At 38.7% G+C, this 27,932-nt stretch overlaps 3 protein-coding genes across 3 annotated transcripts in view; 2 read left to right on the forward strand and 1 right to left on the reverse strand.

Moving 5' to 3' along the window:
• Nucleotides 1–384: 384 nt before the first annotated feature.
• BBIP1 (BBSome interacting protein 1) lies at nt 385–19,039 on the forward strand. Its single transcript, XM_081228399.1, has 3 exons — nt 385–482; nt 14,238–14,308; nt 18,707–19,039. The coding sequence occupies exons 1-3, from the start codon at nt 442–444 to the stop codon at nt 18,871–18,873; spliced, it is 279 nt and encodes a 92-aa protein (XP_081084525.1). The 5' UTR covers nt 385–441; the 3' UTR covers nt 18,874–19,039.
• Nucleotides 395–7,783, forward strand: LOC308614175 (protein FAM50A-like). The gene is made up of 2 exons (XM_081228382.1): nt 395–482; nt 5,830–7,783. The coding sequence occupies exon 2, from the start codon at nt 5,966–5,968 to the stop codon at nt 6,983–6,985; it is 1,020 nt and encodes a 339-aa protein (XP_081084508.1). The 5' UTR covers nt 395–482; nt 5,830–5,965; the 3' UTR covers nt 6,986–7,783.
• Nucleotides 19,040–20,378: 1,339 nt separating the features above from the next.
• The window catches only part of PDCD4 (programmed cell death 4), a 28,824-nt gene continuing 21,270 nt past the window's right edge, over nt 20,379–27,932 (reverse strand). The window contains exons 10-12 of the mRNA XM_081228367.1: nt 26,798–26,908; nt 25,962–26,101; nt 20,379–21,118 (exon numbers count right to left, since the gene is read on the reverse strand). Of these exons, the coding sequence (XP_081084493.1) occupies nt 21,058–21,118; nt 25,962–26,101; nt 26,798–26,908 (312 nt within the window). The 3' untranslated portion in view covers nt 20,379–21,057. The remainder of the gene's footprint in view (nt 21,119–25,961; nt 26,102–26,797; nt 26,909–27,932) is intronic.

A 27,932-nucleotide genomic window follows, 5' to 3' on the forward strand; every position in this document is an offset into this window, starting at 1 on the left:
TGGGTGTGGCCCCCTAACTCCCGCGAAGTGGAGCTCCTGACCACGCCCCCGCAAAGTCTGTTACGTACTTTCACCCCCTGACCTTTAAGGAAGGAGAATTCTGGAGCTTGAGGAAATCATTTTCCATTCCCAACCACCGCGGCAACACCTCTAAGTCTTATTTCCGCACTTCCTGCCTTCAGATTCTGAATTTTCTCCCTTTTCTTTGTTTCTCCTCTGGTGGGGGTTTGTAAGCATTGACTGCAGTTTTGGATGAAGGTATACTGTCCTAATCCTGCATGTCTACGGTTTATTAAACAACATAATGTTTGTGAATATTCGTAAAACTATCGTATTAGTTTTATGTGGCTCTTTACCAGAATTGTCATACATTTTCTCATGTAGTTCCTTCTGTAGGTTTTGAGTCAACAGCTGTGAGTCATCTTGGTAGTATCGGGTTGGATGCCTAAAGCTGCGGGAAGAAGGATCAGGAGAACTTTCAGGTAAACTGAAAATTGCTTATATCCAGGCCAGTCAACAACCAGGGTGCACACCTACCTTCTTTGCTCAGTTTCTTTTTGTATCCTTAGTACTCATGCTCCAGCCAAAATGAACTATGTATTCTTTTCTCTAACAAGGTTTATCACTGAAGCACCAACGTTTTGTGATTCTGTATCTGTATCCATGTCCTAGTTATAATTGGAGATGTGTTTGCAGATTCTCCCCAGCAGGAAGTAATTTTCTCTGAGCTTACCTAGCACTTTTTGTACCTCTTTTATGACAACCACTATTTTGTATAACAGCTGCTTGTGTTCTTAGCTTCACTACCATATTTACTCCTAAATAGAATGGTTTGTATCAGATTTATCTGCCTGCTACTTTACCCTGCACATGATATTACTTTGATAAATACTGAAAGATGGAATATATTGGGTGCCTCCTGGATGCCCAAGATGTTGCCAGCAAAGTTTAAGGGAACTTCAGTTTATCAGAAATTCAGCATAGTCCCTGTTACTCAACCTTTTCTTAAGCTTCCACTCTGAAGTCTCTTCAAAATGATTTCTTCCCCTCATATTTTATTAAAGAAATATTCATACATTAAAAAGTTTAAAGAATACAATAAACATTCATGTAGCTTTCACCTAGATCCAACAGTTGTTAACATCGTGCCATATTTATTTCACTCCTTCTCACACACTTTTTAATTGTCACTGAGACATTTGGAAATAGGTTGCAGACACCTATTGTTAAGCAGACATCTCTAAAATTCCCAACGTGTATTTCCTAAGAATTATAAAGTTCTCCTGCAAAACATCATTATCACAACTAAGGAAGTTAGTAATTCTGTAGTCTTTGAAATTCAGTCTGAATGTATGTACGTTTTCCCATTTGACCCAAGAATGTCTTTTATACCTTCTCCTCCTTGCAAAAAACAAACAAACAAACCAGGATCCAGTCATGGTTTATGTATTGTATTTGGGTATTGTAACTCTTTGGGCTTAATCTAGAACAGTTCCCCCATCTCTCTTTCCCTTGTGACATTGTCATTTTGAAGTGTTCAGGCCAGGGGTCTTTTTGAATATCTCCTTTTTTCTTATTTCTTGTAAATCAGAAGTTGGTCTGGAGGTGTGATTAGATTCAGTTTAACATTTTTTGCAAGAATACTTCACAGTATTCATACTTTTCCAATCATGATTAAGTCTTTTCAAATGAAGCTACTTTTACCATACCATGAGCTGCTTGTTAAATCCATCCCACTTCTCAACATACCACCCTTCTATGATATCCTACAAAGAAAAGTTTGGTATTTAATCCTCCTGTCTACGTAGAGTATGTTAGTGCCCTGCAGTGGCAACATAGACTGTCTACCTTTTAATAAAGTGTTGCTGCTACTTTGCCTACACTTGGAGCTGGTGCAATGTAATCTTCCGCAAAGTGTACTGATGTCAGCATAGTTTCATGAGTTTCAACTCCTGGCACCCCAGGGATGGTTGATGAAAGATGTGTGGGCCCTGCAATTCAAATACAGATGAATCTTGATGTTATCAAAGCAGAGACTGAGGCAACTGCTGGCCATCTGGCCACATCCAATTTCGGCAATGTTATTTTTCTCCCTGAAACTCTTGCAAGTCCTAATTAGTCCTGGTATTTCTGTGATAGGCTTTTGGTAGCATTCATCAGAGCTTATTAAAAATTGCAAAATCAAGATTATACTTAGCACTTAGTACATTAGGTACAGTCTGTGTCCAATGGATAGAGAAGTGTTTGCAGAATTTACGTCATAATCACAAGAGGAAAACTCCCCAGTTGGCCAAGCTTATGTATTCCTTCTATCCTAGACTTATATTTGATCATGAAAGATAAGCAGAAGGAAGAAAATGCACTTAAGGGGACATAAGAAAATGCTCTGGTAGGGCAAAAATTCTTAGATTGATATAGAATGTTTTTAGCCTTCATATTGAAAGTTAAGTAATGCACTCCTTCAGTCACTTCTTTTGTGTAGAAGAAAATTTGCTCATGGTGGGACTATGAAACAGTTTTAAGTTTACTCCAGATTCAAATAAGGCAAAATAATATACCAATTAAGACCACAGTTTCTAGAATCAGACCTGGGTTTCAGGAACAGGCACATTCATTAGCTGGTGACTTTGGACAGTTTACTCGTTCTGTTTATCATCTATTAAATGGAGCCGTAAAACCTCTTAGAATTGTTGAACAGAATGAGTCAAACACATAAAATGCTTTATTTTAGCATAGTGTATAGTACATGGTATATGGTCAGTGTATGGTAGTTATTATTAGTAGCTTCTAAAGCAGTCCAATCTGAGTACATTGTAGCCATTAAATATTTATTTATTGAATGAGTGAATGACTTTAAGTTGGTTCTCCAACTTTAATGCGGGGAACTTAATTAAAAATTAGAGATTCTGGGCTTCCCTGGTGGCGCAGTGGTTGAGAGTCCGCCTGCCGATGCAGGGAACACGGGTTCGTGCCCCGGTCCGGGAAGATCCCACATGCCGCGGAGCAGCTAGGCCCGTGAGCCATGGCCGCTGAGCCTGCGCGTCCGGAGCCTGTGCTCCGCAATGGGAGAGGCCACAACAGTGAGAGGCCCGTGTACCGCAAAAAAAAAAAAAAAAAAAAAAATTAGAGATTCTGATTCATGAGTCTGGGGAAGACTCCCGAAAAATCTGTATTTTTAATAATTGTCCAGGGGATTTTGATATATGTGATCTGAGGTTCAGGCTTTCAGAAATAGTAAAGTATCAAACAATTCTTTATTTCCCTTTCCTTGCATACTATTGAAGTAGGGTTTATATCTCTGATGCTGAGAATATAAAAAGTTCTTCAGATACTTTTTTTTTTAAAGGTTTAACCCTTTTTTAAAGGTTAGTAGCTAACAGTTTTAGAACTATTTTCTAGTACTGAATTTTGAAAAAACAAATTATTAGAAAAAGGTATTCTGCATGAGTAGGATATGTCATTTTCTACTAGCTTAACAGTAGTGTCTGCTACTGGTATGTAACAGAACCAATGGCATCATCCAGGTTCACCCAAGAAGAGCAGTTCCTGTTCTTAGGCCTAGGCATGTTTCAGAAGCTAGACACTGCACATATTATTCACATGAGTCTGGATTAATTAGCCAAATTGAACATGTTGCAACATTTTTCTACCAGCAGATGCCAGATAGCAAAACAAAATAGAATCTACTATAGTTTCCAACTACATGACATATGATGTTATTTGGCATCTCTGGTTGAACATGATCAATCCAAATTAAGCAGTCTGCTCGCATGTGGTCAGCCTCTTGAATGAGAGTGAGCATTACTAATTTGTATCTGCTGAAAAACACGTCTTTTGGGACTCCCTCTTTCACCTTTTTCTCATGTTAGTTTACGTTCAGAAATCTAATATGCGTTTGAAAGCTCATCTGTCAGTCAACCACACGTCTTGCATAAGACAAAATGTAATTTTTTTCATTTTTGTTCCTACCATTCCTGCCACCCCCATCGACAACCTGCAGCAGGGAGATTGAATTTACTTAAAAGGAATTAATAAATAGTCACAAAAGAAAAATATCCTTTACTGTATTCTACATAAAGAAGGTTGCTTCCAGTGCCTCCCTCGGTTCCTAGAGATTGTATTTTTGCTTCCTAATGCCCATTAATGATAAAAGAGGATCGTTTGGCATGTAATATATTGGCGTGGCTCTGTTTTACTGAAGTTGTGAAGTCAGGTGCCTGTAGTTGCTGGGCAGGTAATGTTAAGGGAAACAATAGGCAGTGGTGGGGATTGGAGAACTCCCCATGCTCATCTAAATGGGGCATCACTTCCCAGCCCCAGCCAAATTTTGCCATCTGGGGATATGGACCTGGTGTTACCAGATTTGTCAAGAGGAACTAAAATGTGGACTTCATGTGAAATCTCCTGATTTTTAAACATTGGTTCGAATACTTTTTAAACATTAATCAAGCCAGCAAAACATTTAACTGGGTAGCACCAAGGGCTACGAGTTTATGACCTCTGCGTTTCTTGCATAAAAACGCAATTGGTACTTTGGTTGAAAATCTCAGAATGCTTTATAAATGTTTTCTTTTTTGCCATATTTCAGGTGCATTTACTTCTCTAAGTAAGGTAACAAGTCACTTATCACCTCCATGAAAAATTAAAGATAGAGGGGCTTCCCTGGTAGCGCAGTGGTTGAGAGTCTGCCTGCCGATGCAGGGGACATGGGTTCATGCCCCGGTCCGGAAAGATCCCACATGCCGTGGAGTGGCTGGGCCCGTGAGCCATGGCCGCTGAGCCTGTGCGTCTGGAGCCTGTGCTCCACAACGTGAGAGGCCACAACGGTGAGAGGCCCGCGTACCGCAAAAAAAAAAAAAAAAAAAAATTAAAGATAGAATCTTATGTACACCAAGTGTCTATTTCCTTGATTGCAATTTAAAAGGTTTTTACTCTTTTCCACCAATTAAAAAACTTGTTCACATTTTCTCAACCTTGAATTATATTAGGAAATAAGTTATTTATTATCATATCTTTAATATATTTAAGAAAAATGGGATTTCCCTGGTGGTGCAGTACTTAAGAATCTGCCTGCCAATGCAGGGGACATGGGTTCAAGCCCTGGTCCAGGAAGATCCCACATGCCGTGGAGCAACTAAGCCCATGTGCCACAACCACTGAGCCCGCGTGCCACAGCTACTGAAGTCTGCGCGCATCTAGAGCCCATGCTCCACAACAAGAGAAGCCACTGCAATGAGAAGCCTGTGCACCGCAACGAAGAGTAGCCTCCGCTCGTCGCAACTAGAGAAAAGCCGGCGCACAGCAACGAAGACCCAACACAGCCCAAAATTAATTAATTAATTAAATTTTAAAAAAAGAAAGAACAATCCGGTAGCACATGTTCTTTAAAAGTAAATAAGTAAGATTTCTAAAGGAAAACATCTTTAAATAGATCATGCTGTTTTGTAGGTACCATGGTGTTGATGAGGATTCAGAGGGTTTTTAAGTGTGGGAAGGCACTTAACAGGAAGTCTACAACAAGTTTTTTATTATAGAGATATGAAAATTAGACATGGAATAATAAATGTCACACTGTATTTCTAAGCACTTTTACATTCACTTTTCATTTGAACCTTGCAACTCAAGACTGATGCTAAACATGTTTTTTATGAAAAAAATCAAACCTCCAATTGGTTAGGAAATGTTTTCAACGTCACAAAGCTAATTAGCCAGAGTACAACCCATTTAAGGTATAAACATGGAATATACTGACCCGAAAAAAATGAAAACAAACAAAAATGCCAGTACAAGCTTTTGTTTTAAATCATACATTGGATTATACCGTTGCAGCTTGTTTAAAATACTTGGGATCCGGCAGCGAGTCGCCTGGTAGCCGACGTCACGGCGCTGGAGTCAGTTCACTGCACGGCCGCCTCCACAGCCGCCACAGCCCCTGAGACTCGGCCGGACCGCTGTCGCCACCGCCATGGCTCAGTACAAGGGTGCCGCGAGCGAGGCGGGCCGCGCCATGCACCTGATGAAGAAGCGGGAGAAGCAGCGCGAGCAGATGGAGCAGATGAAGCAGAGGATCGCGGAGGAGAACATAATGAAATCCAACATCGACAAGAAGTTCTCTGCACACTACGATGCCGTGGAGGCGGAGCTCAAGTCCAGCACCGTGGGTCTTGTGACCCTGAACGACATGAAGGCTAAACAGGAGGCCCTGGTGAAGGAGCGGGAGAAGCAGCTGGCCAAGAAGGAGCAGTCGAAGGAGCTGCAGCTGAAGCTGGAGAAGCTGCGAGAGAAGGAGCGCAAGAAGGAGGCCAAGCGGAAGATCTCCAGCCTGTCCTTCATCCTGGAGGAAGAGGACGAGGCAGGCGACGAGGAGGAGGAGGCGACCGTGGACGACGACGAGCTGGAGAGGGAAGAGGTCACCACAAAGAAGAGGAAACTGGGGAAGAACCCAGATGTGGACACGAGCTTCTTGCCTGACCGAGACCGGGAGGAGGAGGAGAATCGCCTGCGGGAGGAGCTGCGGCAGGAGTGGGAAGCCAAGCAGGAGAAGATCAAGAGCGAGGAGATCGAGATCACCTTCAGTTACTGGGATGGCTCTGGGCACCGGCGTACAGTCAAGATGAAGAAGGGCAACACGATGCAGCAGTTCCTGCAGAAGGCCCTCGAGATCCTGCGCAAAGACTTCAGCGAGCTCAGGTCGGCAGGGGTGGAGCAGCTCATGTACATCAAGGAGGACCTAATCATACCCCACCACCACAGCTTCTATGACTTCATCGTCACCAAGGCGCGAGGGAAGAGCGGGCCCCTCTTCAATTTCGACGTTCACGATGATGTGCGGCTGCTCAGCGACGCCACCGTGGAGAAGGACGAGTCGCACGCGGGCAAGGTGGTGCTGCGGAGCTGGTACGAGAAGAACAAGCACATCTTCCCCGCCAGCCGCTGGGAGCCCTACGACCCTGAGAAGAAGTGGGACAAGTACACGATCCGGTGATGCGGCAGCAGCGCGGCCCCCGCCCCTTCGGCTCCCTGCGGCCCCAGGATTCCGGGCGCCCAGCTCCCCGCTCCCGAGACGTGACGGGGCCTGCTCAGCCCCTGCCCCTGGCGCTGTTGTTTACCGCCTTTTTCTTTTACGATAGAGATATATGCGTCAGAGCTGGAGCACCTGTTGTGTGTTTAATTTGTTGTTGTTGTTGTTGTTGGAGTGTGGTTGCTTGACAATGGTGTGTTGGTTTCTGCTTTATGACAAGGTGAATCAGTTACACATATACACATGTTCCCATAAAAAAAAATACTTGGGATCCTAGAATACTCTGAAGCATTCGATTTCAGAATTTAAAAATGGGGTTTTGTACAATTAGGATAAGCTGGTAAGTTAAGATAAATTAATGGAGGGAAAAAAATGATGATGAAAAGCTAATGGTGGACTAGAAGTGGTAGGCACACCACTTGACCCACAGAATGGCTCTTCTGGGGCTCCTATCAAAGATCAAATATTAGACTAAGGAGACTTTAGTATGACCTAGGAGGAGAGTTTTTAAAACATCCAAATCCTGGCCTGAGCGTTTTTAGAAGCTAAGACTTGGCTTTGGCATCCACAGTATGTTTCCATTTTGATATTTCTGATCCATATGTATATGTTTTGAGTTACCAGGAATGGAATTTGGATTTGAGTAATCTATTCCTCTTCTCTGTCTGCCCCCATCTGACTGTAGTCTACATTTTCCAGCTGGCTAGATGAAAATAGAGTACAATTGAAAGCTAACAGTCCTGTTTAGCTATTTAGCCCATGATCGTGGTCTCAACAGTATGTTCTCATATAAGCTAATCTATGAAAAATATACAAAACTTGTAAGCTTTTCAGGTGCTGCTTATTGCTGATGAAGCTTGAGATCTGACAGTTCCAGTGGCAGCATCTTTTAAAAATAAGACTAGGGCTTCCCTGGTGGCGCAGTGGTTGAGAGTCCGCCTGCCGATGCAGGGGACACGGGTTCGTGCCCCGGTCCGGGAAGATCCCACGTGCCGCGGAGCGACTGGGCCCGTGAGCCATGGCAGCTAAGCCTGCGTGTCCGGAGCCTGTGCTCCGCAATGGGAGAGGCCACAACAGTGAGAGGCCCGCATACAGCAAAAAAAATAAAAAATAAAAAATAAGACTAATGCTGTAAAACAAAACCCACAGACAAAACAGTATTTTTTCCTACTGAAAGAGATTTTTTTTAGGGTGGTATCAAACATAACAACTGGAATGCTGAATCCTCAAATTAAGGAGAGAGAGTGAGAGAAAGAAAAGCCACATGGAGGTTAGATAGATATATAGCCATTAACTTTATTCTTTATGCTCAGTAATTATATTATCGATGTGTAATTTATTTTTATTGATTTTCACTAATAATTGGAATAACTCAATCCAAAATATTTTAAGTTTTTCATTTAAATTTATAAACATTTTTGTGGCAGAGAAGTGTGGTAGGATAATTACTAAAATATGTTCAAGCATGAAAACATACATTAAAATAAAATTAAGTGCAGTGGAAATAGAGATGTAGGGAGAAAAAAAGATATAAAATTTCTGACTTAAAAAAGAGTTCTTGGGACTTCCCTCGTGGCACAGTGGATAAGAATCCGCCTGCCAATGCAGGGGACACAGGTTCGAGCCGTGGCCTGGGAAGATTCCACGTGCCGCAGAGCAGCTAAGCCCATGCGCCACAACTACTGAGCCTGCACTCTAGAGCCCACATGCTGCAACTACTGAAGCCTGCATACCTAGAGCCTGTGATCCACAACAAGAGAAGCCACTGCAATGAGAAGCCCACACACCACAATGAAGAGTAACCCCCGCTCACCTCAACTAGAGAAAGCTTGTGCGCAGCAACAAAGACGCCACACAGCCAAAAAAATAAATCTTAAAAAAAATTTTTTTAAGTTCTTCATTTTTTTTATTAATGGATGATGGTAGCTATCAGATTGCTATGATATTTTGATTATATATTTTTTAAAGGATTAATACGTTATTTTTAAATATGCTGGAAATTTTATCCTTTGTAACTATTTAAACTTATAACAAATTTATATGTCTATCTAGAAATGTGTAAAAGGGTACCTAATTTCTCTGCCTAGTTTTTTCAAAAGAGTTATGCAAGGATAAAATTTGAGGACTACTGAACACATTCTTAAGGTTCAGAAGGACACTCTAGTGCTCTTGTCCAGTCCCACACCCATAATTTAGTTTGGTTATCAAACTAAATCTCCCCAGAGATTTCTAACTTGTCCAAGTTGTATGACTAATTTGTTATCAACATGTATATGATTGACTTAAAGTACTAATCCTGCCTAGACATAAATGCCTTTTCGACTCTCACACCAACAACTTAGTAAAATTTTTCATGACAAAGATTTGGTTTCCCTCTAGGTTCTTTTGTGTTAATTTTAGACATTATCCGTCAAAACCATTATCTCTGGGAGAAATTACAAACTAAAGAAACGGGGGGGGAAGGGAAGCAGCAGATTATTTTCTAATTACCCAGACCAAAAGCTTCAAAAAGTGACTATTTGACACTAAGCATTAAAAGTTTGGGTTCTATTACTGTAGGAATTTTATTTTACTTTTTCTTTTTTTTTTTTTTTGCGGTACACGGGCCTCTCACTGTTGTGGCCTCTCCCGTTGCGCGCGCAGGCTCAGCGGCCATGGCTCACGGGCCCAGCCGCTCCGCGGCACATGGGATCCTCTCTGACCGGGGCACAAACCCGCATCCCCTGCATCGGCAGGCAGACCCTCAACCACTGCGCCACCAGGAAAGCCCTATTTTACTTTTGCAATTTAATGTTTTCTCTTAAAATATGGCCTTCTCATCTGTATCATTTTAAAATCTGACATAGTACTCCATGGTATGGTGGTTCCGTAATTTATTTGACCTGTGACATGTGTCTGAGTGCAGTGCCCTAATGAACATTCTTATATCTTTACACACTCGTGCTTTGTTTCTTTAGTGAGCATTACTAGTAGAAGGTTTGGGTCAAAGAAAATGTGCACACTTAGTTTTAGTAGATACTACAAAATATTAAAAGATACTATAAATTATCCCTCTAAAAAAGCTGTACCAACAAACCTGCCCACCAATAGAGAGTGCCCATTACCCTATACATTCCCTAACTATGAATACTAGGCTTCTGATTTTCTTGCAAACTCAAAAGATGCAACGCACACACCAAAATGAGACCACAATGATTTTTTTTTTCAGGATTTTTTTTTTAATAACAAATTTAATCAGTTATACATATACATATGTTTCCATATCCCCTCCCTTTTGCGTCTCCCTCCCACCCTCCCTATCCCACCCCTCCAGGCTGTCACAAAGCACCGAGCTGATCTCCCTGTGCTATGCGGCTGCTTCCCACTAGCTATCTACCTTACGTTTGGTAGTGTATATATGTCCATGCCGCTCTTTCACTTTGTCACAGCTTACCCTTCCCCCTCCCCATATCCTCAAGTCCATTCTCTAGTAGGTCTGTGTCTTTATTCCTGTCTTACCCCTATGTTCTTCATGACATTTTTTTTCTTAAATTCCATATATATGTGTTAGCATACAGTATTTGTCTTTCTCTTTCTGACTTACTTCACTCTGTATGACAGACTCTAGGTCTATCCACCTCATTACAAATAGCTCAATTTCATTTCTTTTTATGGCTGAGTAATATTCCATTGTATATATGTGCCACATCTTCTTTATCCATTCATCCGATGATGGACACTTAGGTTGTTTCCATCTCCGGGCTATTGTAAATAGGGCTGCTATGAACATTTTGGTACATGTCTCTTTTTGAATTATGGTTTTCTCAGGGTATATGCCCAGTAGTGGGATTGCTGGGTCATATGGTAGTTCTATTTGTAGTTTTTTAAGGAACCTCCATACCGTTCTCCATAGCGGCTGTACCAATTCACATTCCCACCAGCAGTGCAAGAGGGTTCCCTTTTTTCCACACCCTCTCCAGCATTTATTGTTTCTAGATTTTTTGATGATGGCCATTCTGACTGGTGTGAGATGATATCTCATTGTAGTTTTGATTTGCATTTCTCTAATGAGTAAAGATGTTGAGCATCCTTTCATGTGTTTGTTGGCAGTCTGTATATCTTCTGTGGAGAAATGTCTATTTAGGTCTTCTGCCCATTTTTGGATTGGGTTGTTTGTTTTTTTGTTATTGAGCTGCATGAGCTGCTTATAAATTTTGGAGATTAATCCTTTGTCAGTTGCTTCATTTGCAAATATTTTCTCCCATTCTGAGGGTTGTCTTTTGGTCTTGTTTATGGTTTCCTTTGCTGTGCAAAAGCTTTGAAGTTTCATTAGGTCCCATGTGTTTATTTTTGTCTTTATTTCCATTTCTCTAGGAGGTGGGTCCAAAAGGATCTTGCTGTGATTTATGTCATAGAGTGTTCTGCCTATGTTTTCCTCTAAGAGTTTGATAGTTTCTGGCCTTACATTTAGGTCTTTAATCCATTTTGAGCTTATTTTTGTGTATGGTGTTAGGGAGTGATCTAATCTCATACTTTTACATGTCCCTATCCAGTTTTCCCAGCACCACTTATTGAAGAGACTGTCCTTTCTCCACTGTACATTCCTGCCTCCTTTATCAAAGATAAGGTGACCATATGTCCGTGGGTTTAACTCTGGGCTTTCTATCCTGTTCCATTGATCTATCTTTCTGTTTTTGGAGACCACAATGATTTTCACTTTCTTAATGAAGCTATAATGATTTTCCTGTTCAAATTTTAACCACCACAACACCCAGCCCTCCTAAATCCCCTTAAAATATTTTATTTTCTATAACACTTACTACCATTATGTTGTTTCTCTCCCCATACTCTAGACTATAAGCTCTGAAAGAGCAAAGGTTTTTTTCTCTTTTGTTCACTAATGGAATGGTGCCTGGCACATGGTAGACACATATTTATTGAATTGAATGATGTGGCACTTGAATAATACACATGAATTTCATCCCTAGCTGATATATTTCTTCTTTGGCCTATCTGTCCCTGGTGGTACACACATCTTACCTTACCAATTAGAAAGTACCCTTAGGGGTAACCACAACTCCTTAGGGCGCATCACACCAGGCAAAACACCCATGCTTGGCTATTAGCAGATCCCCTGGAGAAGGATATACGTGCTCCTTCCTATGCTGGGCTCCCTGGGCAGTTGATTATCAAGACAGTGTAGCCTTGGCAGTGCTGGGCATCCAACCACCACCTTGCTTATTTTAGCCCTCCCTTCCTGTTCCTCTCCTGTCAATGCCTAGGGGGGCCTAGGAACAAGAATCAACCCTAGCAAAGTAGACACTCCACCCAGGCAAGTGACAGCACTGATCTTCCCCACACCAGGCCCAACCCACTCCCTACAGGGCCTTTGGCTCCACACCCTTTCCAGTAACAATGGAAGCTTAGAGAACTAAGGTTTGGTAGAGCAGCAAGCTTCATTGTTTTCCGCAAGCCAGATTTTGGATGTGAAAGATGTATAAAGAAGAGATAGCAAAAGATATTGATTAAATTCTGAGTAACTAGAGTTGCTACTCTAAAACAGGTAAGATTTAAGTATTCATCATTTTATCATTTTGGTGATTAAAAATTTGGTGATATAAAAACCTTTAGATGCTATGCATCTCTCTCACGTTCATCAACATTTATAATGTCTATCCTCCCTTTCAGTAGCATATCATGTCAGATTTGTACCAAATAAGGGCCTAATGAATATTTTCATTGTGCTATCTTTAATGGAGAGGCTAAGTGTTGTTTGTTATAGTTGTATTCAGGCTATTCAGAGATCTGCAATATTACTAACCTTCAACAACAACAAAAACAAACAAACAAAAAAAAGGAATGATCACTAGTTACCACTGGCAGGCCTAAGTAACAAGAAGAAAAGAATGTGTCAGAAGGAAAAGCTGTGCATTCTGAGTAAATTGTATATTGCATTTATCTCAGATTCTAGGTAGTGATGAGTTGCTTTATTCCTGGTCCATTCCCTACTTCATCTTCATTCCCAGAGAGAGCATTATAGGGGTAAATTTCAATGACAGTTGTGGAAAGCAGATAGAGCTTCCTCAGGAACTTTAGATCTTCCAGAATAGGAATTTGAACAAGAAGGGGAAGAGGCTTGGTGGATGGAGAGTATGAAGCTTTTTTTAGGAATGTCAAAGTAGAGGTAATGGGAATAACTAAGACCAGAAGCAGCTTCACTTGATTATAACTAATTTGCAGTGGGTGGTAAAGGCAGGCACCAAGCCAGCATTACCACATTATAAACTAATCTTTCTTCTGTGGTGGTGATGTTGTGAAAGATATACAGTGAGTTGCATCAGTATGGCGAAATATCACAAAATGGATGGGACTGTCTAGAGAAGCATCTGTGTTTGGAAAGGGGTCATGCTACAAGTTACAGTCCAGAACACCTTGAATATATATAACATGGCATAAACTGGGATGTAACACTGGGAACGGTTGTCGTCAGCCAGAGGTGACATACATGCTGGGATATTCATAACAAAATACTCACGTGAGGGTATTCACTGGTGCTTCAACATACAGTGTCTCTGTATTAGAGGAAAATAATAAACTGAGAACACACCTCACTTCTAGTATTCAAGAGCCAATTTCACCTGTTTGTGTTGCTTCCTTACAAATTGCAGCTGTGTAGCCAGTAACTGATCCTTAAGATGTTTTTTGTCATTATAGCAAAGGAATTAAAGTAAAAACTGGCTGTTAGTTACTGAAAGAAGTGGGGATGTTAGGCAGTATTTACATACTACCTCCTCCTTTCCCTAACAGTCTGCCTTACCCCACCTCCCAAATGGTCATGTCTTTTACATCACCCACCATTCAGGGGAGATGCTATCAGTTGCACATAAATCCCTTTGGTTTTCCTCAGCTGGATAGATACCTATTGGATAATTTACCTTTGCCTGAAAAACTTAAGCCCAATTTTCACTAGGAGGGGAAAAATTTAGAACATGCAGCCTTCCAATTACCACCACCACTTATGAATGAAAGTTGACAAGATCTGCATGCTTATATGAACTATCTCAACCTTGTTTCAATGAAAAGACTCACAGGTAATTAACAGGAAAATTATGCAAGGATAGGATAGTTCATTTTCTATAGGAATTGTGATTTTCTTAAACTACAATGGAAATATCTCAAGCAATATGCTTTGGGAATTCATTCTTGAATAATACTAATAATTGTTTTCTCGTTGAAGGAAGAAACTATCCAACAATTCAGATATGGCAGAAATGAAGTCAATGTTCCGGGAAGTTCTTCCGAAACAAGGTATCTAAGTCACAAATACTTAGGTCATAGAATATTGTAGGAACCTAAAAACTAATAGGCAGTGTCATGTAGCAGGCTCAATAGCTGAATATCTGAAACTATTTTGTGTTCTATACACCACACATACTCTCCACTTTTACTATGCTTTTGTCATGAGTAGGTTGTAAAGGAGTAATCCATTGCTTCCCCGCCCCAACCAGTAAAAGGATGTAAAATGACAGTTGGATTGTTTCTTAAATGTAGAAATTCTGTTACACTCAAGATTGCAGATTACAATAAGGAATTTCCAGTGGAAAAAAATAGCACCATAATTTACCGTAATACTAAATAAGGTCTGAAAGTGGGGGAAAAGAAACCTAAATCAAACAATGTAACAAAAGCCGAAGGTTTAAGTTAAACATTCAGTAATTTGAATATTCATGTTAATACCATACTTTACTATGTATTTGTTGTTGTTGTTGTATTTCCATTTTTTTAATTGAAGTATAGTTGATTTACAATGTTGTGTTACAGGTGTATAGCAAAGTGATTCGGTTATACATACATATATATCTACTTTTTTCAGATTCTTTTCCCTTATAGGTTATTACAAAATATTTAGTATAGTTCCCTGTGTTATACAGTAGGTCCTTGTTGCTTATTTTATATATAGTAGTGTGTATATGTTTATTCCAAACTCCTAAGTTATCCCTCCCACACCTTAACCCTTTGGTAACCATAAGTTTGTTTTCTGTGTCTGTGGGTCTATTTCCATTTTGTATGTAAGTTTATTTGTATCATGTTTTTTAGATTCCACATATAAGCAATATCATATGATATTTGTCTTTCTCTGTCTGACTTACTTCACTTAGTATGACAGTATCTAAGTCCATCCATATTGCTGCAAATGGCATTATTTCATTCTTTTTAATGGTTGAGTAATATTCCATTGTGTGTGCGTGTGTGTATATATATACATACATATATATATACACATACATATATACACACACATATATATACACATATATATGCCACATCTTCTTTATCCATTCATCTGTCAGTGTACATTTAGTTTGCTTCCATGTTCTTGGCTATTGTAAATAGTGTTGCAGTGAACACTGGGGTGCATGTATCTTTTCAAATTATGGTTTTCTTCAGATATATGTCCAGGAGTGGGATTGCAGGATCATATTGTAGCTCTATTTTTGGTTTTTTAAGGAAACTCCATGCTGCTCTCCATAGTGGCTGTACCAATTTACATTCCCACCAACAGTGGGAGGTTTCCTTTTTTTTGACACCCTCTCCAGCATTTATTATTTGTAGACTTTTTGATGATGGCCATTCTGAACAGTGTGAGGTGATACCTCATTATAGTTTTGATTTGCGTTTCTCTAATAATTAGTGAAGTTGATCATTTTTTCTTGTGTCTGTTGGCCATCCATATGTCTTTGGAGAAATGTCTACTTAGATCTTTTGCCCGTTTTTTGATTGGGTTGTTTGTTTTTTTGATATTGAGTTGTATTAGGTATTTGTATATTTTGACAATTAATCCCTTGTCAGTCTCATCATTTGCAAACATTTTCTCCCATTCTGTAGGTTGTCTTTCTGTTTAGTTTATGGTTCCCTTTGCTGTGCAAAAGCCTTTAATTAGGTCCCATTTGTTTATTTTTGTTTTTATTTACATTACTCTAGGAGACAGGTCCAAAAAGATATTGCTGCAATTTATGTCAAAGACTGTTCTGCCTATGTTTTCCTCTAGGAGTTTTATAGAATCAGGTCTTACATTTAGTTCTTTAATCCATTTTGAGTTTATTTTTGTGTGGCGTTAGAGAATGTTCTAATTTCGTTCTTTTACATGTAGCTGTCTAGTTTTCCCAGCACCACTTACTGAAGAAAGTGTCTCTTCTCCGTTGTATATTCTTGACTCCTTTGTCGTAGATTGACCATAGGTGAGTGGGTTTATTTCTGGGCTTTCTATCCTGTTCCATTGATCTGTATGTCTGGTTTTGTGCCATACCATACTGTTTTGATTACTGTAGCTTTGTCATATAGTCCGATGTCAGGGAACCTGATTCCTCCAGCTCCGTTTTTCTTTCTCAAGATTGCTTTGACTATTCGGGGTCTTTTGTGTTTACATACAAATTTAAAGATTTTTTGTTCTAGTTCTGTGAAAAATGCCATTGCTAATTTGATAGGGATTGCATTGACTCTGTAGATTGACTTGCATAGTATAGTGATTTTGACAATAATGACTCTCCTAATCCAAGAACATGGTATATCTTTCCATCTGTTTGTGTCATCTTTGATTTCTTTCATTCCTGTTTTATAGTTTTCAGAGTTAGGTCTTTTGCCTCCCTAGATGGGTTTATTTTCCTAGGTATTTTATTGATGTGATGGTAAATTAGATTATTTCCTTATTTCCTCTTTCTGATCTTCCATTGTTAGTGTATAGAATGCAACAAATTTCTGTGTATTAATTTTGTATCCTGTGACTTTACTGAATTCATTGATGAGCTCTAGTATTTTTCTGGTAGTGTCTTTAGGATTTCCTATGTATAGTATCATGTCATCTGCAAATCGTGACAGCTTTGCTTCTGCTTTTCCAATTTGGATTCCTTTTCTTTCTTTTTCTTCCCTGACGGCTGTGACTAGGACTTCCAAAACTATGTTGAATAAAAGTGGCAAGATTGGGCATCCTTGTCTTGTACCTGACCTTAGAGGAATGCTTTCAGCTTTTCACTGTTGAGTATGTTAGCCCAATTCCTGGAGAGTTTTTTTTTTTAATCATAAATGGATGTTGAATTTTATCAGAAGCTTTTTCTGCATCTATTGAGATGATTGTGTGCCTTTTATTCTTCAATTTGTTGATGGTATATGACACTGATTGATTTGCAGATTGAAAAATCCTTGCTTCCCTAGGATAAATCCCATTTGATCATGGTGTATGATCCTTTTAATATATTGTTGGATTCAGTTTGTTAGTATTTTGCTGAGGATTTTTGCATCTATGCTCATCAGTGATACTGGCTTGTAATTGTCCTTCTTTGTGGTATCTTTGTGATACCTGTGGTTTTGGTATCAGGGTGATGGTGGCCTCATAGAAGGAGTTTGGAATTGTTCCTTCCTCTGCAATTTTGTGGAATAGTTTCAAGAAGGATAGGTGCTAACTCTTCTCTGAACCTTTGGTAGAATTCACCTGTGAAGCCATCTGGTCCTGGACGTTTTTCAGGGGTATTTTAATCAGATTCAATTTCAGTGCTTGTAATTGGTCTGTCCATATTTTCTATTTCTTCCTGGTTCAGTCTTGGGAGATTGTACTTTTCTAAGAATGTCCATTTCCTCTAGGTTGTCCATTTAATTGGCATATAGCTGCTTGTAACTTCTCCTTTTTCTAGTTTTATTGATTTGGGCCCTCTCCTTTTTCTTGATGAGTCTGGCTAAAGGTTTATCAATTTCATGTATCTTTTAAGAGAACCAGCTTTTAGTCTCATTGATCTTTTCTATTGTTTTTGTTAATGTCCCAAGCAAGATGTTAGCCTTCAGATGAGTACTCTTGTATATGTTTGCCACCAGCCTTTATGTCCTGAGAACCACAGTCACCTCACACCTCCCCAGCAGACCCTCCAAGACCAGCAGGTACATCTTGCCCAGGCTCCTATCAAGTCACTGCACTTTTGCCCTGGGTCCCAGGGCACACAGTACCTTGTGTGTGTGCTCCAAGAGTGGAGTCTGTTTCCCCCAGTCCTGTGGAGCTCCTGCATTCAAGTGCCACTGACCTTCTAAGCCAAATGCTCTGAGGGCTCCCCTCCTGATGCCAGACCCCTGGGCTAGGGAGCCTGACATGGGGCTCAGAACTCTCAATCCTGTGGGAGAGCTTCTGCAATGTAACTGTTCTCTGGTTTGTGGGTTACCCACCCTGGGGGGTATGGGATATGATTATTTTGCATGTGTGCCCCTCCTGCCATCTCATTGGGTTTCTGCCTTATGTCTTTGGATGTATATCTTTTTTGATAGGCTTGTCTTTTTTATTGACGGTTGTTCAGCATTTAGTTGTGATTTTGGTGTGCTCATGAGAGGGGGTGAGCTCAAGGTCCTTTAACTGTGCCATCTTGTTCCTCCTCTTATTTTTATGTACATTGTATTTCCCCCCAATTTTTTTGAGATTAAACATTTGACACAAAAAGTTGTCTCATTGTAGCTTAGGATCTTAGACAATTCAATACCTTATGAACTTCCTAGTATTAAATGTTGCTTTTATATTTTTACACTGAAGATACACTCTGGGGGGAGCTATGAGAACAAGAGATTTTTCAATGTCAATGGATTAAGTTTTTAGACCTTAATTCTAGCTGCAAATCCAAATCACCAAACAGCTGTGTTATCTCACTCCAATTCTTCTTTCTTTTTAAATTTTAGGGCAGTTGTCTGTAGAAGATATAGCCACAATGGTGCTGTGTAAACCCAAACTTTTACCCCTAAAATCTCTGACTCTGGAAAAACTAGAGAAAATGCAGCAAGCAGCACAGGATACAATTCGCCAACTGGAAATGGCAGAAAAAGAACAACCGCAAATAAGTCACTGAATGATAACTTAGCACTTCTGCAGAACACCCTACACCTTCCTTATTAACAATAGCTAGAAAATAACCTGCACCTGTATGCTTAAAGCAGTATGTATTAATAAAACAGATTTTATTCCCATTATATAAAAATAACCAAGATTAATAAAACTTGGATTGTGAATTTAAACACTCCAGTTTGGGCCTTCCCTGGTGGCGCAGTGGTTAGGAATCCGCCTGCCAGTGCAGGGGACATGGGATCGTGCCCTGGTCTGAGAAGATCCCACATGCCGCGGAGCGGCTAGGCCCGTGAGCCACAACTACTGAGCCTGCGCGTCTGGAGCTTGTGCTCCACAACGGGAGAGGCCGTGACAGTGAGAGGCCCGTGCACCGCGATGAAGAGTGGCCCCTGCTCGCCGCAACTGGAGAAAGCCCTCGCACAGAAACGAAGACCCAACACAGCCAAAAATAAATATAATAAATTTTAAAAAAACAACAAAAACCACTCTGGTTTGTACTGAACAGAAGCAATTTGAAAACTCTGAACCCAAATTTTGGGGGTTTTTTAACCCAAGTTTTTAGAACTGCAAATTATTGTTCACCATTCCCGATACTATCAATTTTCTAGATAACATTCTTAGGCACAGGTGAGTAAATGCACCTTTTATAGTCAGAGAATCCTGTAAATGTTTATTAAAAACTGAATTTGAAGAATTTTGTGTCTTGACACATCTAAGGCTATCTTGCCTGACCAACTGATCCTACTAGTAATGACAGAACTGTACTTCTTAAACAAATTTAATTTTTAAGAAACCCTCACCTATCCAGTAGTTACCTAAGCTTTTAATTATACTGATTTTAAGGACTTACCTGGCCACCTTTGTCTTCCAGGTATCAAACACAATTTTAAAACCCTAAAAATGGAAATTAATATGGACTTGAAAGAGCCCATGAAGTAAATATGAACATAAAATTGGAAGTTTTAGTTCTAAAAGACTGTAGCTAAACCTGTAATGGGTATGTTCTAAGAATACCTTTGTGAATTCTCAATATAATTCTTGGTTGGTTTGCTGCAGTCAGTATCAGACAATTTAAATTAGTATGGACCTTGAGGCCTTGCTGAGCATTTATGCTCTGCAAAGGAGGTCAGAAATGTGATCACTCTTTAAATAACTTATTTATTGGTAACTATTTTCTCAGACACTGGGTACATGTAAAACTATGAGTCTTTGAAGAATAATTTTTTGTAACAAAAGCATTACTTGGTAATAGAACTTAAGAATTTTGAAAGGTATATATGTTTTAGAAATTTCATTAAGCTCTAGATAAGATCAAAAACAGGTAAGTGTGCAAGTATTTCCCACCAAGTATAATATTAAAATAATTTATTTACTACTGTACTCTTGTTTTAAAAGTTTGCTAGGAGCAAAGTTTAAAATTCACTAGGTTCAAATATGCTCTTTTATATGATTTAAAATTTTTTGTGTGAAATATGTTTTTTGAAAGCCCTAAAATAAATGTACTCCCAATAAAGAATCAACACTGCTTCACGTGTTTTATTTTGTCATACATTCTTCTAGAACTGGGTTCATTCGTCCAGTTTTGTAGAAAAATAGATGTTCCAGCCACCATTTACTTAACTGTCTAGTCCTTAAGACTGAGCAATATGTTCCCTGGAAAGATGAAGAAGTCTTCATAACTAAGTCATTTTTTAAAAATTCTTTAAGACAAAGAAATAACTTCTTTTTTTTTTTTTTTTTACTCCCAAAGCACAGTATTTCAACAGCAGCAGCCAACATGGGGTTTTAGCAGCTTAACTTTACCCCCTAAATAAAGCTTTGTATAAACCAGTGATTTTACTACAAAAACACTGTCCTTAAAAGAAAGGAGTGGCAGTCAGACATCAATGCAAAACTTGGAATGATTATGTCATAAACATGGCACTTAAAAAAGGTAGCTTATGAGAATATCCCACTTAAGAAGTGGTTACTTTTCTGTCCTTCCTTTACACGCTCAAAAAAAAAAAAAAAAGGAAAAGAAAAACACTTCATTTAAAAATTTCCCTTAAATGTAAGTTTACAAAATTTCAGAAATGCCTTGTACCCAAAACAAGTGCTAAAAAAACCCCCAAAAACCTGTGCTAACAACTCTTACAATTCAGATATATATATATTTTTATAACATCTAAGACTGCAAGAGTTCTTATATTCAGTAGCTCTCTGGTTTAAGACGACCTCCATCTCCTTCACTTACAAAACGTTTTCTGCCCCTGCAACGAAAAGAACACAAACATGAAAACAGATACAAATTCTGACTACAGTCAACTAAAAGAATTTAAAAGTTCATCTTTTTTGGTTATTCATTAATTTCCAAAGCAATCTACAGATTCAATGCAATCCCTATCAAATTACCAATGGCATTTTTCACAGAACTAGAACAAAAAATTTCACAATTTATATGGAAACACAAAAGACCCCGAATAGCCAAAGCAATCTTGAGAAAGAAAAACAGAGCTGGAGGAATCAGGCTCCCGGACTTCAAACTACACTACAAAGCTACAGTAATCAAGACAGTATGGTACTGGCACAAAAACAGAAATATAGATCAACGGAACAGGATAGAAAGCCCAGAGATAAACCCACACACATATGGTCACCTTATCTTTGATAAAGGAGACAAGAATATACAATGGAGAAAAGACAGCCTCTTCAGTAAGTGGTGCTGGGAAAACTGGACAGCTACATGTGAAAGAATGAAATTAGAACACTCCCTAACACCATACACAAAAATAAACTCAAAATGGATTAAAGACCTAAATGTAAGGCCAGAAACCACCGGAAAACATAGGCAGGACACTATGACATAAATCACAGCAAGATCCTTTTTGACCCACCTCCTAGACAAACGGAAATAAAAACAAAAACAAATGAAACCTAATAAATCTTAAAAGCTTTTGCACAGCAAAGGAAACCATAAACAAGACCAAAAGACAACCCTCGGAATGCAAGAAAATATTTGCAAATGAAGCAACTGACAAAGGATTAATCTCCAAAATTTACAAGCCGCTCATGCAGCTCAATATCAAAAAAACAAACAACCCAATCCAAAAATGGGCAGAAGACCTAAATAGACATTTCTCCAAAGATGATATACAGATTGCCAACAAACAGATGAAAGGATGCTCAACATCATTAACCATTAGAGAAATGCAAATCAAAACTACAATGAGATACCATCTCACACTGGTCAGAATGGCCGTCAAAAAAATCTAGAAACAATAAATGCTGGAGAGGGTGTGGAGAAAAGGGAACCCTCTGCACTATTGGCGGGAATGTAAATTGATACAGCCACTATGGAGAACAGTATGGAGGTTCCTTAAAAAACTACAAATAGAACTACCATAGGACCCAGCAATCCCACTACTGGGCATATACCCTGAGAAAACCATAATTCAAAAAGAGTCATGTACCACAATGTTCACTGCAGCTCTATTTACAATAGCCAAGACATGGAAGCAACCCAAGTGTCCATCAACAGATGAATGGATAAAGATGATGTGGCACATATATACAATGGAGTATTACTCAGCCATAAAAAGAAACGAAATTGAGTTATTTGTAGTGAGGTGGATGAACCTAGAGTCTGTCATACAGAGTGAAGTAAGTCAGAAAGAGAAAAACAAATACCGTATGCTAACACATATATATGGAATCTTTAAAAAAAAGGTCATGAAGAACCTAGGGGCAAGACGGAAATAAAGACGCAGACCTACTAGAGAATGGACTTGAGGACACGGGGAGGGGGAAGGGTAAGCTGGGACAAAGTGAGAGAGTGAGAGAGTGGCATGGACAGATATACACTACCAAATGTAAAACTAACAGCTAGTGGGAAGCAGCCAAATAGCACAGGGAGATCAGCTCAGTGCTTTGTGACCACCTAGAGGGGTGGGATAGGGACGGTGGGGGGGAGGAAGACGCAAGAGGGAAGAGATATGGGGATATAATAATATGTATCAGGGCTTCCCTGGTGGCGCAGTGGTTGAGAGTCCGCCTGCCGATGCAGGGGACACAGGTTCGTGCCCCGGTCCGGGAAGTTCCCACATGCCACGGAGAGGCTAGGCCTGTGAGCCATGGCCACTGAGCCTGCGCTCCGCAACGGGAGAGGCCACAACAGTGAGAGGCCCGCGTGCCGCAAAAAAAAACAAAATAACAAAAACAAACAAATAATATGTATCACTGATTCACTTTGTTATAAAGCAGAAACTAACACACCATTGTAAAGCAATTATACTCCAATAAAGATGTAAAAAAAAAAACACTAACATGAAAACAAATTCTGACTACAGTCAACTAAAACAATTTAAAACTTCATCTTTTTTGGTTATTCATTAATTTTTGAAGGGGTGTATTGTCATTTAAATTTTTAAAAGTCAGAATTCCTCTAAGTCTTTTGAAAAGACTTTCCCTGATACATATCCTAGAACATATCAAATGAACTGCTTAATCTGAGCAGTTTTTAAATAAAAGCTTGATGATTGAAATAAGTTCACTGTCCAAATGAAGTCATGTAAAAAAACAAGTTAAAATATAAATAAGGCAAACATTATTGTGCTGTTTGGAAATTTTGTGGGTTCAGTTCCAGATCACCACAATAAAGTGCTATCACATTAAAGCAATCACATGAGTTTTTTGGTTTCCTGAATATAAAATTATGTTTACACAATACTGTGGCCTATTAAGTGTGCAATAAGCATTCTGTCTAAAAACCCAATGTACATATCAAAATTAAAAACTACTTTATTGCTGAAAAATGCTAATTATCATCCGAGCCTTTAACAGGTCATTAATCTTTTTGCTGGTGGAGGGTTAGAAATACTGAGAACTACCAAAATGCAACACAGACACAAAGTGAGCAAATGCTGGTTGGGAAAACGGCACCAATAGACTTGTCAACGCTGGGTTGCCACGAACCTTCAATTTGTAAAAAACACAGCATCTGCAAAGCATAATGAAATGAGGTATGCCTGTATTTATTTCTACTATGTCATTAATATTATTTGAAAGCTAAACACTGAACCAAATAGGAAACACCAACATGATTGGGAATTATGCAAACTAGAGCTACAGAACCTATCAAAATATCTATGTTTAAAAATGTTTAATTTTTTCTCAGATATAGAAAAGCCATAACCTGAATGTGGAAAAATAGAGTCCAATTAATTCCAGTATATGCCCCTTTTTAAAAAATATTTATTTATTTATGTTCTCTATTTTTTTCTGGCTGTGTTGGGTCTTTGTTGCGGCATGTGGACTTCTCTCTCATTGCAGTACACAGGCTTCTCTCTAATCGTGGCATGTGGGTTTACTCTCTCTAGTTATGACTCGTGGGCTCCAGGGCGCATTGGCTCTGTAGCTGTTGTGCGCGGGCTCCAGGGTGCATGGGCTCTGTAGTCACGGCGCGCGGGCTCCACAGCACGTGGGCTCTGTAGCTTGCGGCACGTGGGCTCTTGTTGAGGCACGTGAGTTCAGTAGTTGTGGTGTGCGGGCTTAGCTGCCCCGCAGCACATGGGATCTTAGTTCCCCGACCAGGGACTGAACCCATGTCCCCCGCATTGTAAGGAGGATTCTTTACCACTGGACCTCCAGGGAAGTCCCATGTGCCCCATTTTGAGATTTCTGCTATTTCAAACTCAAGAGACCTTCCTCTGTAATGTGACCACACACTAGCTACATGTAGTGACAGCAGCCCAAGAGGAAGAGCGGAACAGCAGCCTAAAGCAGTAAGTGCTAAACAGAACTTGAGCAGGAGTAGCCCTGAGTATTCTCTGACCCTAGACCAATACACAGAGGCATTCAAGGTCACACACAAATGTGCACTCCGTCCAAATAAGCAAAAGGATAGAGATAAAAAGTGAAAGTTCTATGAAATACATAGAAAGTGTAGACATCTCTTCAAATGACCCTTGAAAGTAAAGCCACAATAGAAATAACTAGTTAGACTTTTGAATAGAGGCTGAAAAACTTTTTAAAAGAGCCAGTGCCAAAGTGTTAACCCCCTTTCATACTAAGTCTAAATGTAAACCAGCTATATTTTCCTGAACAGAAAGGCTTCACACTATAATATTAGGAGATCAAGGCTGGAAATGAAGCAGCAAGTAGCAGAAAGCCTTGCCAAAGCTGACAGTTGTTACTGATGTATACCACTTGGCACGTCAGTACATCAAAGATGCCATCACCAAAGTAGAGATCTACATCTTCAAACATTTTTATCAAAGCCATTAAAATGTATATTCCACCATTATCTTTTTCTTCTCTCTTAATGGCTTCTAAACTTTGTAGAGCAAAGGACACTATCGGGAAGTATTTTTTGAGATTTAATTCTCACAGTGCACTTACATAAAAATACATGAAGACTGAAACTTCTTCAGATAAAAATTACAAAAACTTAAAATATAAAACAGACCCAGACAAGAAGGTTAACTGTTGCTAAACTTTTATATCTATTACAATACAAACTTCATTATAAGCTTTAACAATGACAAAAAAAATTCATCAACGCCTAAAGAGTTTGAACCTAGCAGCACATATATAATACCTCCAAAAGAATCACACACACACTTTCTAGAGAGGTAAAATCCAATCTGTCCCAATTCTCCATTCTATGAGGGAGCAAAAGGAACCCACATGAAATACAGGAATGAACCTAGATCTTAAAAGCCATAAAAAGTCTGGATCCATCCTTGGCTTCTACCGTGACCTTAGAAAAGGTACATTACACTGCCGTAAGCCTCAATTTTTTCATCTTACTGGTGATATCTACTCTGAAATAATATTTAAACTACTTAGAACAGAGCCTGGTACACAGAACTGCTCCACAAAATTATTTTCCTTCCAATGAACTGTGGCTTCATGAGGTAGTCCTATACAGATTTACAAGAGAACAAAATAAGCTTCACCCTTGTATCTCCATAAATTCTGATGATTTTCACTGATGAGTGACTTCAGGGAAGATACTATTATTTTTCAGACACAGCTGGAATGACAGAAAATTAGCTTAGCCCTCCCAAGCACCTCAGCCACTATTTCATGTTGAGAAGGTAATAAACAAAGTACCTTGAGGGACAAAGATCTCTGAGTTGTCTGGAAATTATTCCAGCCTGAAAACATTCTTCTACAAATCGCTCAAGCACAGAGTATGAATGTGGGACATCCAGATTAATGTCTGGAATTTCACTGTAAATTCTCTCATAACCCTAAAACAATGGAATTACATACAGAGTTGTTAGCCCATATAAAATACATAATGCCACACAACCCATCACTATTATCAATCTATATTTAAGGCCAAATGTTCATATAATTAGACTGCAGTCAGATCCGAACCTTGAAAAGTACGAAGAGTAAGTCTATTTTTTACAGAATATTTTCTTTAAAACTGTTCTCTCAGAAGAGCTTCAGGCAGACATTAGACGTTGGACACATTTCTTCCCCATCTACTTCTCTATAATACATTTACTACATTTCTAAAAAATAAAAGGCAAGTAAGAACCTCACCAATATTTAATAACAATGCATACAATTTTAAATAGGAATAAATTAAGTACTTTATAAATTTGTTAGAAATTCATGTTTCTCTCTAGATATAAAAAAGAAATTATCACAATTTAGAACTCTTGAGGAAGAACACATACACATCACATTTTTCAAAATACAGGCTCAAAAGTACTGGAGTATTTATTACTTTCCAGGAAATGGCTATAAGAGGTTCAAACATAAACAGTACCATTAAAATATATACATATATATATACACACACACATATATATATATAGGCATAATATTACTACACAACCCTAAAAGAAAATTTCATTGACAATTCGTAATCTGTATTCAATCATATATATTTAAGATGTAAGCCTAAAAATTGTTCAAAATAATGTTATACTTACTCTTTTCATTTGGTCTAGAGTAATGGTAGAAGATTTCCAAAGAGATTTTAATAAGTCCAAAACCATCTTAAATGTACTTTCTCCAGTTGACTCTAAAACCATTACAATGGCCTAAAAATTGAATGAATGATTGAATTATTGCTCATTTTCATATAAGAAACTGCTCCTAAAATCTATCAGATCTCATCTCTAATATGTATATATATGTATATATATGTATAGATGAGGATGATTATAATTATAATTTTTGTGACTTTGTTTGAATTTAAAAAAAATCCCACAAGGACTCAGAGGCAAAAAATACACAAATCAATTATCACTGCAAAGTAAAGGAGCTGTTGCAGTGGAGGATTACTGGACTGAATGTCAATATTATGACATAGTATGAATGTGTTTTGTGTTCGGTAATTGCAATCATTGTTGCTTTTGTTGCGGTCATCCATTTACAATGCTTGGTGTCAGTTTATCTCTTGTAAAAATAAAATACAGTGTGTGTGGAGGGGGGAAATAAATAAATGAACAAATAATAAAAGATGAGGAAACTAATACTTTAAAAGTTAAAATGAATCACTCAAAAGCACACAGATGAGAAGTGCAAGGCTAAGATTTAAATCTAGAAATGCTAAACATTATCTAAGTACTTTTCATTTAACTCAAACCTCCTGGCATTATCATTATCTGAGATAAAATGACAGATGCTATATAGAAATTAAAGCCAATGCATTTTGTTAACATATTGCCAAATATCTAATACAATATGTTGAGGGGGCATATTCTGGAATGAAAACATTATTTTAATAAAGATATTATAAAATAAAGGAAAAATCTGGAAAGTATGTATCATGAATACAAATGTTTTTATAAAGTTAAAAATACTCTTACTGTATGATCCGGAAATTCAACACCTAGGTATTTACCCAAGAAAAATGAAAAGATATGTCCACACAAAACCTGTGAGTGAATATTTATGACTGCTTTTTTAAAATAATCACTCAAACTGGAAACAATATGGTAGGTCTATTCAAAGGAATATCACCCAGCACTAAAAAGCGAATTTACTGTTACATAAAATGACATGGACATATCTTAAAAGCATTATGCTACCTGAAGAAGGTCAGACACACAGTATGATTCC

The sequence above is a fragment of the Mesoplodon bidens genome (genome assembly GCF_964165515.1).
Source record: "Mesoplodon bidens genome assembly, chromosome: 1".
In the NCBI taxonomy this organism is placed as follows: Eukaryota; Metazoa; Chordata; class Mammalia; order Artiodactyla; family Ziphiidae; genus Mesoplodon; species Mesoplodon bidens.